Source organism: Oreochromis niloticus, linkage group LG4 (assembly GCF_001858045.2).
Source record: "Oreochromis niloticus isolate F11D_XX linkage group LG4, O_niloticus_UMD_NMBU, whole genome shotgun sequence".
Lineage (NCBI taxonomy): Eukaryota > Metazoa > Chordata > Actinopteri > Cichliformes > Cichlidae > Oreochromis > Oreochromis niloticus.
This window is the reverse complement of record NC_031969.2, coordinates 19,347,819-19,361,998: the sequence shown is the minus strand read 5'-3', so window position 1 is coordinate 19,361,998 and position 14,180 is coordinate 19,347,819. Positions and strand designations below refer to the sequence as shown.

The window sequence follows — 14,180 nt, the reverse complement described above, 5'->3', positions numbered from 1 at the left end:
ATCCTCAGCTGTCATGGGAAGCTACACAGATGATCTCCAGTATTAAACTTGCTGTTTTTAATGGTTTCTTTCGTGTTGCATCCCTCTGGTGTTTCGTGTTGTGCGGAATTTTACTGGTGGGAAATATTTAGTCGTAAAAGGAAAATAATAATAATACAAATAATGTATGCACTGTAAGTGACGCCTCCGAGCACTACTGACTCTGTAATAGAGGTGGACATCAGGACAAGCAAGGCTAACTTCTTCTTTTCATTCCGTAATGGTGATTGTTGGCAGTTGGTCCGTGAACTAAACACAGACCAACTGCCTAACGAGGAGCATTCCACGCAGGCGTGGTTTAACCAACACTTCCACAAACCTTTAGCAGAGGTTGAGGGTCCATGTGAAGAAGCGAGAGACTTGATAAGTGTACACTTCCGTTTTCGTAGGAAGTGGCCACACACTCGGACTTTGTTTTGTCTTTTTTGTGTTAAATCCCCTTTATTTTTGCGACAGCCACTTCTGTCTTGCTCATGGGTCCTCCGCACTCACATTTTCTACAAGGTTTTTTTCCTCTCTCTCCTGATCTCAAAAGCGCTTGCACGTTAATAATAATTCATCATTAATAGTTAATGATGAAACCGGAAGTGGATGGGCTTGCTGTTTAGTTTTTGAGCCCACCTTCTGTCGCCCTTTAGGCCAAAACTTACAATAAGATCGTATCGAAAGCTCCTATGAGGTGAATACACTGGCGCTGTTCAGCAGACTGTCCAGCAGATGGCGCCTCTCTAAAGCACGCCTGTTCAGAATGGGGATAGAGATTTTAGGTGTCTGAAATGCCTCTGTGGGAACTTTCTCCTTCAGCTTATCGTCTGCAGAGATAAGACGATGCTGTTGAATGATAAGTGCCACTAGCTTCCAAAACATGCATTATACAGGTAGGCTGTAGTTTTAAAAAATCAAAAGTAAAAGTGCTTGTCGTGCAAAATCGCCTCTTTTTGCACAGTTATTATTTAGCTTTTGAGGTCCTTGAAGATGATGTCTACTTTTTCTTCTATCTAACTCAGACTCCTATCGGACATGATATGAAACTTTGCTGGCTTCATTCAGAAACATAATAATTCTAGGGCATGTTGACACACAAAATTCTATGGCTCTGAACAGCTCTGACGAGAGTAAAACTTATTTACCAACCATTATAAATGGTTACGTAACATGTAGTATAACATCAAGAATTGGACTAAAACTAAAGTATTACACTCTGAAATATGGTGTAGAAGTACAATGTAGCATAAATTTGACATGATAAACTCAAGTAAACTTCTTAGTAAAGTAGTGATATTACTAATCTGTCCTTTTATAGAAGGCTGATCTGTCCTCTGCTGCTCTTTCATGTGGTTTCACCTGGTCGTTTTTGTTTTGGAGTGGGGGATTTTTGTCTTATACAAATTGAGAACCTACAGTGTATATCGTGCAAACCTGACTCTTTGTAGGAATCCCCCTTACAGTAACCTTTCCCTTTTGCTGTGAATTACTGTCTTTTATTTCCTTTCTTTGTCACACGCTTAATTCAACGAGGTTCTTAGCAGTGTAATTACTCATGATCCGGATTTGATTGTAAAGTGGATTGTTTGATTTGGCAGTGTGAGTGACTTTATTGGTAGTGACGACGCTTACGTCTCTGTTACTAACAAATTATTTGTTGGTTTTCTTGCCATATTCTCACTTCTCTTATTCTTTTACCTAAAATGAACCACACCCTTTCACTTTAACTCTGTAGTGTATGAGACTTGTGAAGTACTGAGCTTCATGAGGCTCAATAAAGTAATAAAAATCGCTGATCTTTGATTTGTGCATGTAGAAAGGGTGGTTGGGTTATTTTGTTTAGTTCTGAATATTTTAATAAGTTTATTTCCTTCCATACATTTACAAGCCTCATGCATTTCTTCACTGTCTTTATTACGCCTATGAGGCAAGCTATCAGTGGACCTTCACTTGATAGTATTGGTTTGGGTGAATGATAGATAGATAGATTAGATAAATTCAGCTACAGATATGCAACCATACAGACTCTTTCTTTTAGTCAGGGTGAAATATCCTGAATAGGAAACCCGTGCAGACATGCAGGCTGTTATAAGCAGTGACTTTATGCACTTAATCATTTACTGACTAACACTTTTTTGTGTTGGCATTAGTCACTGTACTGTTTCAACATGACTGAATGCACAAAAACACCTTAATAACTTTGGTGTAATCCTGCTTTAGAGGGTTTGTAGTAACAACACAGCAGCAAGTGCCAGCGTTTCCCTTTTCCTACACAAGTTTGTTAATGGTACATAAAAAAAGACGGGGCTTCTCAAAAGTCTGGTGCTTTTAAATATAATCGTGAAGATCCGCATTTTCTCACTTCCTTCACCAGCCTCGACACGATTGGCTCTTCTTTCCCCCTCCTTTGTGTCACCTGCTCATTTCCACTCTTTCACCCTTCACATGGAGCAAAAAATACAACTGGTGTAATAAAATGTTAAACAATAACTTATATGGAGGTCAGTGAAAATGAGCGAGTCTTATTTTTCTTATTTGATATTTCATATTATAAAATTATTACAAAGAGAGCCTCAGCAGCGCTGTCATAAATGGATTGAGCTTCCTTTAAGCGGCAGGTGTCATGCAGGGATTTCTAGTTGAAACAAAAGCGTGATCTCCGTCAGTGCACGGAGCACCGAGCAGTGGCTCAGCAGATGCCGTTGCAACGCCGCTTTTCCTCCAATAGATTTAAAGTGTGCGCTCTGGCCGACAATGGAGGGTCTGGGAGTGGGAGGATCAGCTCGGCAGCGATCCTTCTGGCTTTGTTACGCCCGGGAAGCCATTTTGGAAATCTGCTTGTTGTGCACTAGCACAGCAGTCTCTCGCCACTTGTAAACTTTGGCGTATTTCTGTGAGAAAATAGCGTTGAAGGATTTGTGGATCCGCAGTCATAAATAACCCTTTTGGGGGTTCCGCGCGTCGGGATGCTGGCAGAAGTTTGCGCATGTTCCCTGATAGTACTGTGTGGATCTTACTCATTTGGATTACGCTCTTAAAGAATAACAACATAAATGGAGCCTAACCACGGGGGCAAGTTGACCTGCTGCTTTAAAAATCATATTAATGTAGAAACTGTTTTTAGTGACTCTGTCTGCATTTTTTTTTTTTTTAAATTGGGATCTTCGCTGCGCTCCTTTGCCAACAGTTTTGACAGTGTGCGCAATTTTAGGCCTGATTTTCTACGGTCGTTTTATTACACCTGCGACAGTATCAGACGTTAAACGCGTTGTCGGTGATTAGTGGTGATCAATAAGCGCGTGTTTTTTTACGGATAAATATCAAGTTAACCTGCACGGTGAGCAGTGTGATTAGCGCGTCGTTGCACAAGCCTGTAAGTCAGTAACGGCGCTGTCTAAATACATCCAGCTTCTAAATTTAGCACGAATGTAACGGGGCTGGTATGTCATCGGGCCTGAGCGCAATACAGTTAGAACAGGAGTACACATGTGCTGTAAACAGTATTAGTGTATTACTGTGTTTTGACAGTAGCTGGAGCAGTCACAGGACTCAGCTGTTTGCACTGTTCGTCGCACACAGTTTGCGTAAAGGAGGCAGCAAAAAAATAAAAAGGGAGATGTGCGATAGTACTGTGGGAAAGATGTAAAGGTGTCACTGTGTTGTACGTGTTTGTGTCTCTGGTTTCTCTTGTTACTGTTCAGCTTGTCTCTTGGTGGATTAATGCACCGTAGGGGAGATTAGTATTTAATTTCGGAGTGTCCACATTCAGCGCCTGCGTCATGATTCAGCGCAGTGCTGACATGTTGCAAAAAAAGAAAAAAAACAACCCAAAACTAATCCTGGCTGAATTTAAGGAGTCCCCTTGGCTTTTGGGTATTTGTTTCCTTTTATCCCGCTTTTCGGCTTGGAGACTTGGATGTGGATTTGAAATCATGATTAAGATTATGGTTTTGAGAGTTTGGTGCTGGGTTTTTAGTAATGGCCATCTGTTTTATTCTGCTGCTGTGTCTTTGAGTTGTTGAACAGAAGTTTGAGTCAGACTGCCACATGCACAGAGTGGCATCTAGAATAGTTGCTCTGTTGTGGCCAGAAACCTCCAATCGGACACTGTTATTGCATCAGTTATCTCATTTAAAGTTGCCTGAGGCAATATTGTCTACCACTGTATACTCTGCATCTAGCTTTGTGTGATGAGGTCGTGGAAGTGATCCATTTGAGCCAAAATCCCACTCTTCAGGGTGCTTAAACGCTCTGTTGCAGGCAGCTTTTTCTACCCTTGGCTCTGTATGATGTCATTTAGAGCTCATATCCCTACTACAGCAATCAGGGACACTCAGCAGTCCTACCCACCTGCCAGTCATACCTTTTGCATGCAAGTGCGTGGCCGTTGACGGAAAGCAGGCTTAAAAATGGAGCTAAGATGGCTTGTTTCAGACCGTGGATGGACTGCAGCTTTTCATCACAGCTCAGTATTTGAATTCTGCATGATAATGCAAAGCTAAGCTATGGAGCTGGGAATGAGCACATTGGGTCCACTTTATTATTGAGTTGTCATTACATTTGCATCTACATGCTTGCAACAGTACACAACTCTTCAAACTGTTCAGCAAAGTAGGAATATTTGCAGGACTGTGTGCTGGAATGCATTAGTCTTACCTTGGTTAACCTGAGAAACTTTCAACTGTGAGCATGTGGTACAAATATTTGTACAGCAGTTCACACAGTGCAGGTTTCACCAAGAAGACTAGCCCTTTGGCTTTAGGCTTCCCGCCCATTGCCTTATAAATCAGCCCCACCCCTTCATGTTTTACTGGGTTTCATAATACTGAGCTTACTCAAGCGCTCACTGTAGCTGTAGCTGTGCTGGTGAGAAGTCCTCCTATTACAAAGGGGAAGAGGATCGTCATTCTCTGGCCTGTCTCTACCAGCCTTTTCGATCAGCTGCTTGTTTTCTTTGTGTCCGGAGGAGAAGAGACGAGTCATTCACTACGGCTTCACTGGTGTCCGTAGCTTCTGTCATCTACCAGCGTGAGCCAGCATGGAGGAAGAGGTTGGCCAACTCTCAACCACGGGCAGAAACACAGTAGTATTGTTGTATTCCAGAGGAAAAGGAATGTCCAGCAGCTCTCATTAGGGTCTTGCCTGCACATGGCTGCACAGCACAGCACTTACTGGTGGTTGTGTTTTCTTGGAGAACAGCCCAGTGAATGGAGCTTGAATTGATTTGGGAAGACGCAGGAAATTTGCTAGTGCTGTGTTATTTTATAAAATGTAGATGCAGTTCTGAGTCTGTACTCGAAATGCAGTTAAGCTGTGGCGCAACTCGAGCTCATCATTTCTGCCGGAGACAAACTGAACAAAGCGTTTTGCATTTTGTGTGTGTCTGTGAAGTTGGTCTGTTCTTGTTGTCCTTGTCTAAAATAGTCCTTTGCCTTGAATCCTAACTCTTGCAGTCTAAACAAAGAAGTCTGAACATGGATTTTTCCCAGCTGCACACATACACGCCACCACAGTGTGCTCCAGAGAACACCGGCTATACTTACTCTCTCAGGTGAGACCTCAGCGCCGCGCTGCCGTATACTCGCTGCGGTAGTCTCGCTGCAGCATCAAACATTCAGGCCCACAGCATTTCATTCACACCTTGCATGTCATTTGTGGCTGCTGAGATCCTGCTGGTGCATTTTAATCAGAGTTGTCCAAATACTCTCTCTTCTGTTTGCTCTAGTCTAGGAACAGAATATGCTTGAAGTCAAACTCTAATAATTTTCCTGTCCACTCGGTTATGACTTGCATTTTATCCCATTTTATTCCTTACTGGAAATATCCATCTGTCCCACAGCTGTTTGAAAGTTGAGATTATGCACATGATTTGCTTTTCATTTAAAATAGAAATGCCTTCATTTATAAGAACAGCATGAGATTTTTAATTGTATTTGCTTCTCAGTACATTTCTGCGCTTGAACTCGAGGTTTTAGTAAATCTGTGGCTGTAAAAATATCGTGTGGTTGTGGTTTTGATGAGTCAGCCTCACAGTTCAGTTGTGCATTTCATGCTTGGTGAGCAGTTGGGAAGCCTTGCGCAGAAATATATCCGAGGCTTGTCTGTACGCACTTTCGCTATATTGCAAAATCAACGTGCCAGTTTAAAACTTTTCAATGATTTTTAGAAGAAAAGAGAAGAAGTTGTGGTGTTTTGAATTTATTGTCGGAGAAGATGCTGTCCATACGTGTGCATGCATGTAGCACCAGCCTCTCCCATCGTGATCCTCTTCCACACCTTGTTTCTTGTCAGTCATCACGGCTTGGGGTATGGGCGTGGTCAACTTTACATCAGCAAGGTATGTGGAGGAATCTACGACTCATTGCTTTCAGAACAGAGGAGCATTTGCAGAGCAAGAAATTTTAACTTCATTGTGCCTCTCCTTGCTTTAGGCAATGGGAGAGTGATTGCATGACTTTTAGGAGCTTTTCATTTGAATATGAGAGTATGAGAGTGTCTTGTAAAAAGTCAAGTTCGAACAAAGACCCCTCATTTGGTTTACAGCTTCTCTTGCAGAAATGCAGATCACATGGTGAGAAGTTCACTAAGCAGATCCATGTGCTCTTTCCCAGCCAGCAAGACAAAGTCAGACAGCAGCTTCAGTAAATGTGTGTCACACTAAGTTGTGTTGTTTTCATTATGTATTTGATGTGTCAGCAGGTGGGATTGGTATTTATGGACAGTAGTAGTTGGCTGACTACATGTTTTTTACGTTCAGCTTTTAGAGTAGCAAGTAATCTCTGATGCTGTATTATAATGAAAATGACAAAATATTAACATTCTCCAGATTTCAGGTCAGGATTGTGGCACACAGGGTGTGTTTTCAAGCTATGTGAAATCCATTCCTAGGAATAAGTCTCATGAGTCACAGTCTCTAGACTGAGGCCAAATAAGAAGAATGTACAAAAGCTTGTTTGACTCCTCACCCAAGTCTACAAGGCAGACTTGAAAGGCTCAAACACGCTAATCATGTTCCTCTGAATGCAGTCAGCTGGAGAGCTATTAATGAACCTCCCAGTCAAAGCCGTGCCCGTGATCTCAGGATTAGGCTAACAGTTTATGCTGCTTGACTAGCTAGTTGACTGATCTGTTGTTTTTATTAGCCTGTGTCTACTGCAGCTCAGAGGCACTAAATTTTGGCGCTTGCAAATAGCTCCTCATGTGTTCAGTGTGTGTGTCTGTTTGAGTGTGCACGGTCTACAGTGAATGCAAGAGTAGCACAGAGAGGGACAGGGTCAGGTGACAGAAACCGTTGGCCCATCTGTTGTCAAAACTCAAAAGAGCAGAGACAAGTTTTGTAGCAGTTAATAGTGCTAGAGGAAGGGGCTTCCCTCTTACCAGGGAGAGACTGTTACAACATGGACCCAGCAGTCTGAGTAATACTGTATGTGGTCCCAATGAGAGAAATACTCGTATGACCTAATTTATCACCAAACAAGGTTTAAGTTGGGGAATTCCCCTGTTCCTACACAGCTGCTACAATGTAGAGTGAGCCTCAGTCCAGTAAAAAGCGACTTCTCAATAGTCTTTTCTTTTATGTTCTAAACCAGGACACTTTGATTCATGCTCCGTTAGGGCTGTTCGATATAATGATATATATCGGATGACGATATAAAAACGTCTATCGTTTCATTTTACGCTATCGTTTGTTTCGTGGTGTCGCAAAATAAACTGTTTACGGCAATATTTTTTCATTATTTTGATGGTCACTGTAGTGGCTATATTAATTTCCTAAAGTTCTCTCTTTCTCTTATATTTAATATAACCACACTACAGACGGACAAGCGCTTGTTTTTATGCGTTGTCGTTAGCAACAACGACGGTAAAACCACCTCGTGTCCGCTTGTTTATTTTCCACATAAACCTTTCACAATAAAGCTCAAGATCCTGTTTAGACTTTTCAAAATAAACTGAATCACGTGAAAGATTCAGAGTATTTAATAAACCTTAGACTCAAACGTTAGAACAGGCTTTTCCCCGCAGCACGCTGTGTAATAAATACTCACAAAGAAAACGGCGGCTGTTACAACCTATGTCTAAAAATGTATCGTTTCATGCATCAGTTAAAACACTCGACTCCAGGTACGCGACGCCTAGCTGGAAACACTTCACGCAAGTCGAGCTGCCCGACATTCACAGAATTTACAGAAAATGTTACATTTTTGTGATTTATATCGTTATCGGACGATAGATGTCTTAATATCGGGATATGAGATTTTGGTCATATCGCACAGCCCTATGCTCCGTAATCTTGATAATGAAACCTCAGAAAATTGGTTCCATTATTTTTGACACTGTTTTAGATGATCAGAATCAGCTTCCTGGAGAGTTTTACCAGGGTTTTCCCGCTGTCATCAATATTAAAAAATGTGAACAAACATTTGTTTAAAAAAACAAACAAAAAAACCCTCCATCCATATAAAAATGCAAAACTACAATTGAAGCTTAGAGCATGCTGTTAGGAGTGACACAGCAAAGCAAAACCACAGCTGAAGGTGTTTTTAAAAAGTGTCCTAAAACTGTTGAGAAGACGGAAAAAGATAAAGGTAAGCTTTAAAAAAACAACTTTTGCATGTGTGAACAAGGCTGAAGTACAAAACACCACAGACTTTGTCTTATTTCTTCTCTTGAATTATTGTTTAGAGTTGGGTGATATTTATGTCACTAGCCCAGAAATAGTGAGAGAGACTAAATCCTCTTTGTTATTTCTGAAGCCTTTTCAGATAACTGCATAGTCTAAGCTTGAAGGTTTAACATCATAGATTGTTTTTGCATATTTTTTAACCTTTTGACTTGATAAATGGCAAACAAGAACAATTGCACTTTACAGGCTGTGACTGAGAATTTAGTTGCACCACCTCCAGAAAAATGCACTGAAAGCAGGTGTGTTTGCCAAGTGTTGACTCTTAGAGACCCTTCATATTTTATAGAAGTGGAAGTAGGTCAGTAGGACTGGCGCTTTTGTTTGGGGGCTTTTTCTCCATCAAGTGATGGTTGAACTGTGAAAACCGTAAGCAGCAGGCTTGATTGAGTACTCTGATACTATGTAGTGCTATCTGCAAACATTAGCTACACATGAGCGATGAAAAATAAATAAATAAATGTGACAATAACAGAAACTCAGCCTTCTAGTCATGGAAACATTTTTAATACAGATTTAAACAGAATTTTTTATTATTATTAATTTGGTTAAGCAAATTGATTCATAAATCTGCAAGAGCATACAAAGCACATTTTCTCATCAGATTTGTACCTGCTAGTTATGCTCTGCAAGACGAGGTTCAGGGATACAACATGAAAAGGGTGGGGCCGAGTGCATTGAGAGTCAGCTGGACAGTTGTTGCTCACCGTGCTGCCGCAGTTGTTTTGACATGTGGTCTGTTTTTTTACTACATGCACTGCTGCTCAACTGCCAAGTAAATGACAGCAGCTGGATTTTTAAGAGTTAGCTTTCCTCTTTTCTTCTCCAAAAGTTGAATCTGTTCATCTGGACGTAGCATTTGGTGGGAGAAACGTTTCGTCACTCATCCAAGTGACTTCTTCAGTCTCAGCTGACTGCAGGTTTCCCCAAACCTTATAAACAGTACATTTGCATAATGACTGAATCAGCCCACTGAAGGAACAATGGGCTGTGAGGTCAGTTCCTTAATCATAATTATGCAAATTCCCATGACCATTGATCAACAATCACTGACCAAACAAAACCCACTGATCAAAGAACACTGATCAATGGCCATGAGTACCATTCGCCATCTTACAATGCTGTGATTGCAGCCATTCCCCAACTCTCTGTGAATGGTACTCATGGCCATTGATCAGTGTTCTTTGATCAGTGGGTTTTGTTTGGTCAGTGATTGTTGATCACAGCCCATTGTTCCTTCAGTGGGCTGGTTTCAGTCATTATGCAAATGTACTGTTTATAAGGTTTGGGGAAACCTGCAGTCAGCTGAGACTGAAGAAGTTACTTGGATGAGTGACGAAACATTTCTCCCACCAAACGCTACGTCCAGATGAACAGATTCAACTTTTGGAGATTTACTTTCCTGGATGATTGAGAATACATCAAGACGTTTCCTCTTTTCTTGTGAGTGTTATCCAAACATTTCTGTTTCTTTAAACGGTTCGCACTGCCATAAAAGTAGAAATTTGAACCTTAAATCTTAAGTGCATGATGAATATGATGAAGGATTCTGCATAAAAGAAGCATTTCTGTTTCTGGCCTGTCTTGTGGTTTTGCATCACAGCATCTGTCTGTGGACTTGGTAAATATCTAGCTTCTGCTTCTGATGAGTCTCTCTCTCCAGCCAGAGATTTGTTTAGGACGGTCTCCGTGGCAGCAACAGCAACATAAATTGGCACAGTGTGATGTTATAGCACGGATAGGAAAAGGACACCACACAGCAGGGCAGAGGGAGGTACTGTCTGTGGGTGGGCTCAAATGATCCTAATCTCAGTGCCAAATCCAACCCACCCAAACATATTTGGATGGAAACTTGAAGACTCTCAGATCCTGGATTCTGGTAACTATAGGCCTTGGCACTTAAAGGGCTCAGTTGAACAAAACAGGAAGACAGAGGGGGGCTACATTTGTGCTCTGATTTCATATTTTCCCCACAGACTTTCGAAGGCTCGCACAACTGAATTTCCAATTGAAAAAACTGAGAGGAATACAATTTAAGCACAAGCAACACAATCCCGTAATATCACAAGGAGGAGATTTGAATAATGGAAACGAAATAGAAACGAGCGTCAGCCAAATTACAGCATCCCAAGTCTCTAAAATAGTTTGCTGTTGGCACCAATCTAATAACCCATGAACATTCACATACAATGCAGTTGGTTCAATTTTCTTGGGCTTGCAGCATTCCCATATAACACATTTTGTGTTGTTTACAAGAGATGTTATGTTTTGCTGTGATTAGATTAAAGTACCAGCCAAAGAAATTTTGGTTTATGAGATTGTGGATGGAAAATTGGACAAATTCAATTAGAAAATCTGATGGCTGAATCCACCTTTTTCCTGAAAGTGGTGTTCTATGTAAATGGTTCTTTTACGTGGTAGGACAGTACTTAAGACATTCAGATGTGCACTGGGCAACTAACAAACTATTTGTTTGGACGATTTTAACTAGGACTTTTCATTTTTCTAAAAGTTTAAATCAGGCCAACATGCCCCTCTTATGATAGTGTGTGTACGCGTGCCTGTGTGTTGGAGTAGAAACCTCCTGGCAAGCTTTTGACAAAGCACTGCAGCCACACCTGTGGTTTCCACACTGAGATTTACAACCCAAATGGTTTTTATAACCTCTGTTGAAGATTTGTGTGTGAGTGTGTGTGTATGTGTGTATGTGCAAGTGTGTTAGTGTTAGAGAGAGAGGGTGCAAATGGTAGCCATCATGGGGCAGGGTTCTTACTAACTGGACATATAGCAGCAGACTTCAGCTGCCTTCCTGCTGTGTTTAACTGTTTTTTTTCTGCACTTATCATAATTGCTTTGATCTCTTTTATGCTGTTTACATTTTCTCCTGCAGATGAAACAGAGATATCTTTGAGGTCTGAATGCCATTGGGAAAAATGACATTTTTCTTTTACTTTTAGAAAACTACAACTGTTACAGTTTTATAGTTTTAATATCTTACAAGCTAACCGTTCCTATAAAGGCTCATAAAAACTATGAAGAAGTTAAAAAGTGATAAAGGAACTAGGCAAACGTTACGGTATAGTACAACTTTTAGTGCTTAGCTTACATCTGTTCACATTAAACAAGGTGGGCTAAATCATTCATTGCTGGACTTTTAAACAAGTTTAATGAAAAATGAAGGGAAAAAACTAATTAGTGCCTCCCAGCTGATCTTTTTTTTTTTTCTTTTTTGTGCAATAAGTTTTTAGTGTTTTTAATGAAACCATGCAAAATTTGACTTTGATGGTATCAGTATTTTCCAGATTACAGGCCCTTGGAGAACATGGGGCTTTTAATGGGTTTATACGTTTTGGGGTTGTATTTATTTAATCTTTTATTTGCTGCCCTCATAACTTCTTTAGTAGTGAAGATGGTTACATTTACTTACAGACATGCTGTATGTGAATGCATGATGCTTGATCACAAAAATGACTTTATGTATTCATTCACAGTATTCAGAATTATTACTTTTATAATAACTGAATGGATATGCTCATTTTATTTGCTTGGTGTCAACAAAGTGTCTCCTTTTGTATTTTTTATGATGGGATTTCATACTTTTGCATACACTATGCAAAGCAGGCTTCATGTGGGAGGCTATTTAGAGACGGGAAACAAATTCTAGCACTGGGGGTGTAGACTCACCTGAGGTGATGTCACAGGAGTAACTTTTTTCCTGTTGGTGTGCAGGGATCATCTATCACTGGATAGATGAAGATGAAACCAGAAATGACAAGTTACTGAGTTATTTTGGCAGCTGCTGCGACTCCTGCGCTGTCATAAAAGAAAACAAAAAAACCCTAAAAAAAACCAATTGGTTTTCTGTTTCAGTTGGTTATTTTGATAAGTGGGATCTGTGGAGACCTGCCTTTCGCCCCATGGACAAATGCTTCCTTGCACTGATCATGCATAGTAAACAGACTCACTCAGCTACATTTACACCCGGATGAATGAATGTCATCAAGATCATTTCTTGTTTTTTTTACCTCCCTCCCATTTTGTGATTTTTACTTGATTGTAGGCTGAGCTTTAGTAATCTATAACAAATATAAACAGCTCGACTGCATAAGAAATGTCCTAAGTAACAACAAGGCAAACTTAAGCTGGTTAAATGTAGATTCCAGTCTGATCAGATTGGATGTGCAGTTGTGTGCTGTAAGAAAGTTTGGCTGCGCCCACTGAGTGTGGGAAGATAAAGCTTTAGTGTTATGTAAGGAGAGATTCCAGGAAGCTGAATGTCAGGATGGAAGTGTCTTCTCTCTGTAATGTACTGCATGGCTCTTCATCTTTGTCTTCTTTGCTGTGTTCATCTCTATTTTTGTCACCGATGTGGGCCGTGGAAGCCGCCTGGGAGAGAGCGGCACATGGATGAATTTGGATACCCGATGAAACGAATCGCTTGTTTTTAAACTTTAAAAAAAAAAAAATTTGCTAAAGGAGGGGGTGGTAACCAGCTCTGTTGGGAGGTAAAAGCTTTGTTTTTATAAAAACCCAAATGGTGTTTGTTTTGTTAAAATATGCCCACATGGGGTTTCCAGGTAGAACAGAAGGTTGTTATGATGCTTCTACCTGGCTGTAGGCTTTGCAGACAGTTTCCTCTTGCACACACCCTGCTCTTCCCTGTAACACTTGCTTTCACACCCCACTGAAACGTTACTAATCAAACCTGAATCATTATGCTTTGGTATGAAAAACACACTTCTGTATGTGCGTGAGTTCTTGTATAAATAGGAATGAAGTTGTGTTTTGATAAGAATGTAACCTGGAAGCAACAGCTATTACATTTTATCCACTCTATGTTGCAGCTGTTGGCGTGTGGCATTGAGACATTCTCGCTGTGGACCGGAACCACTGGATTAACTCCTTTCGGTTCTTTTTGGATCACTTTAAAAAAGAGAATAGTCAGAGTTTGGGACTCGCAGTTGATTTGGAAAGGCAAATGCTCGACTGCCACGCAGCTGTTTCCCAATATTTAAATTTCAAATTTGAATAAGATGAAAAGAGGTGCAGGTGTGATGGAAAACTGATTGTTATTTTGATATTCAGCCTACCTGTGTTACGGTACGCACTATTTTCTCAGGCCTTTGTTTAGACAGTGTCCAGCAGAGTCCTTATAGTCTCTACTGAAGCTCTGTTGGGTCTGTTGTTTAGTCATTTTCCCGGCACAGATGCTTATTCAGGGATATCAGTGCTGTAGGTATAAGTGGACAATGGTTTGAGACAAAAATGTTTCCAACTTTTGATTCTAGTTTGGATTTTACTCAAAAATGTAACTGTACACAAATAAAACTGTAGATTTTTATCTTGCCTCCTACTAATTAGTCCACTAATGACAGTGCTCATTATAGCATTTTAAAACCTATTTTGCTTTGAAAGATTTGTAACATTTTTATACTTTTTGGTGTTTTACAGAAACCTCTCCTTGCTACCAATCCTG

At 40.5% G+C, this 14,180-nt stretch overlaps 1 protein-coding gene across 9 annotated transcripts in view; it reads left to right on the top strand.

Moving 5' to 3' along the window:
* Window positions 1-14,180, top strand: part of sun1b (Sad1 and UNC84 domain containing 1b) — a 28,675-nt gene that overhangs the window by 216 nt on the left and 14,279 nt on the right. For 2 of the 9 annotated variants that reach the window (XM_025906204.1, XM_005461040.4), the window contains exons 1-2: window positions 3,241-5,074; window positions 5,478-5,575. The exons of 1 other annotated variant lie outside the window; for it this stretch is intronic. In XM_025906204.1, the coding sequence (XP_025761989.1) occupies window positions 5,063-5,074; window positions 5,478-5,575 (110 nt within the window). In that variant the 5' untranslated portion in view covers window positions 3,241-5,062. Of the gene's footprint in view, window positions 1-2,690; window positions 3,097-3,239; window positions 5,075-5,477; window positions 5,576-14,180 lie in introns of those variants that run through there. 6 more of the 9 variants (XM_005461047.4, XM_005461043.4, XM_005461041.4 and 3 more) reach the window with 5 other exon arrangements.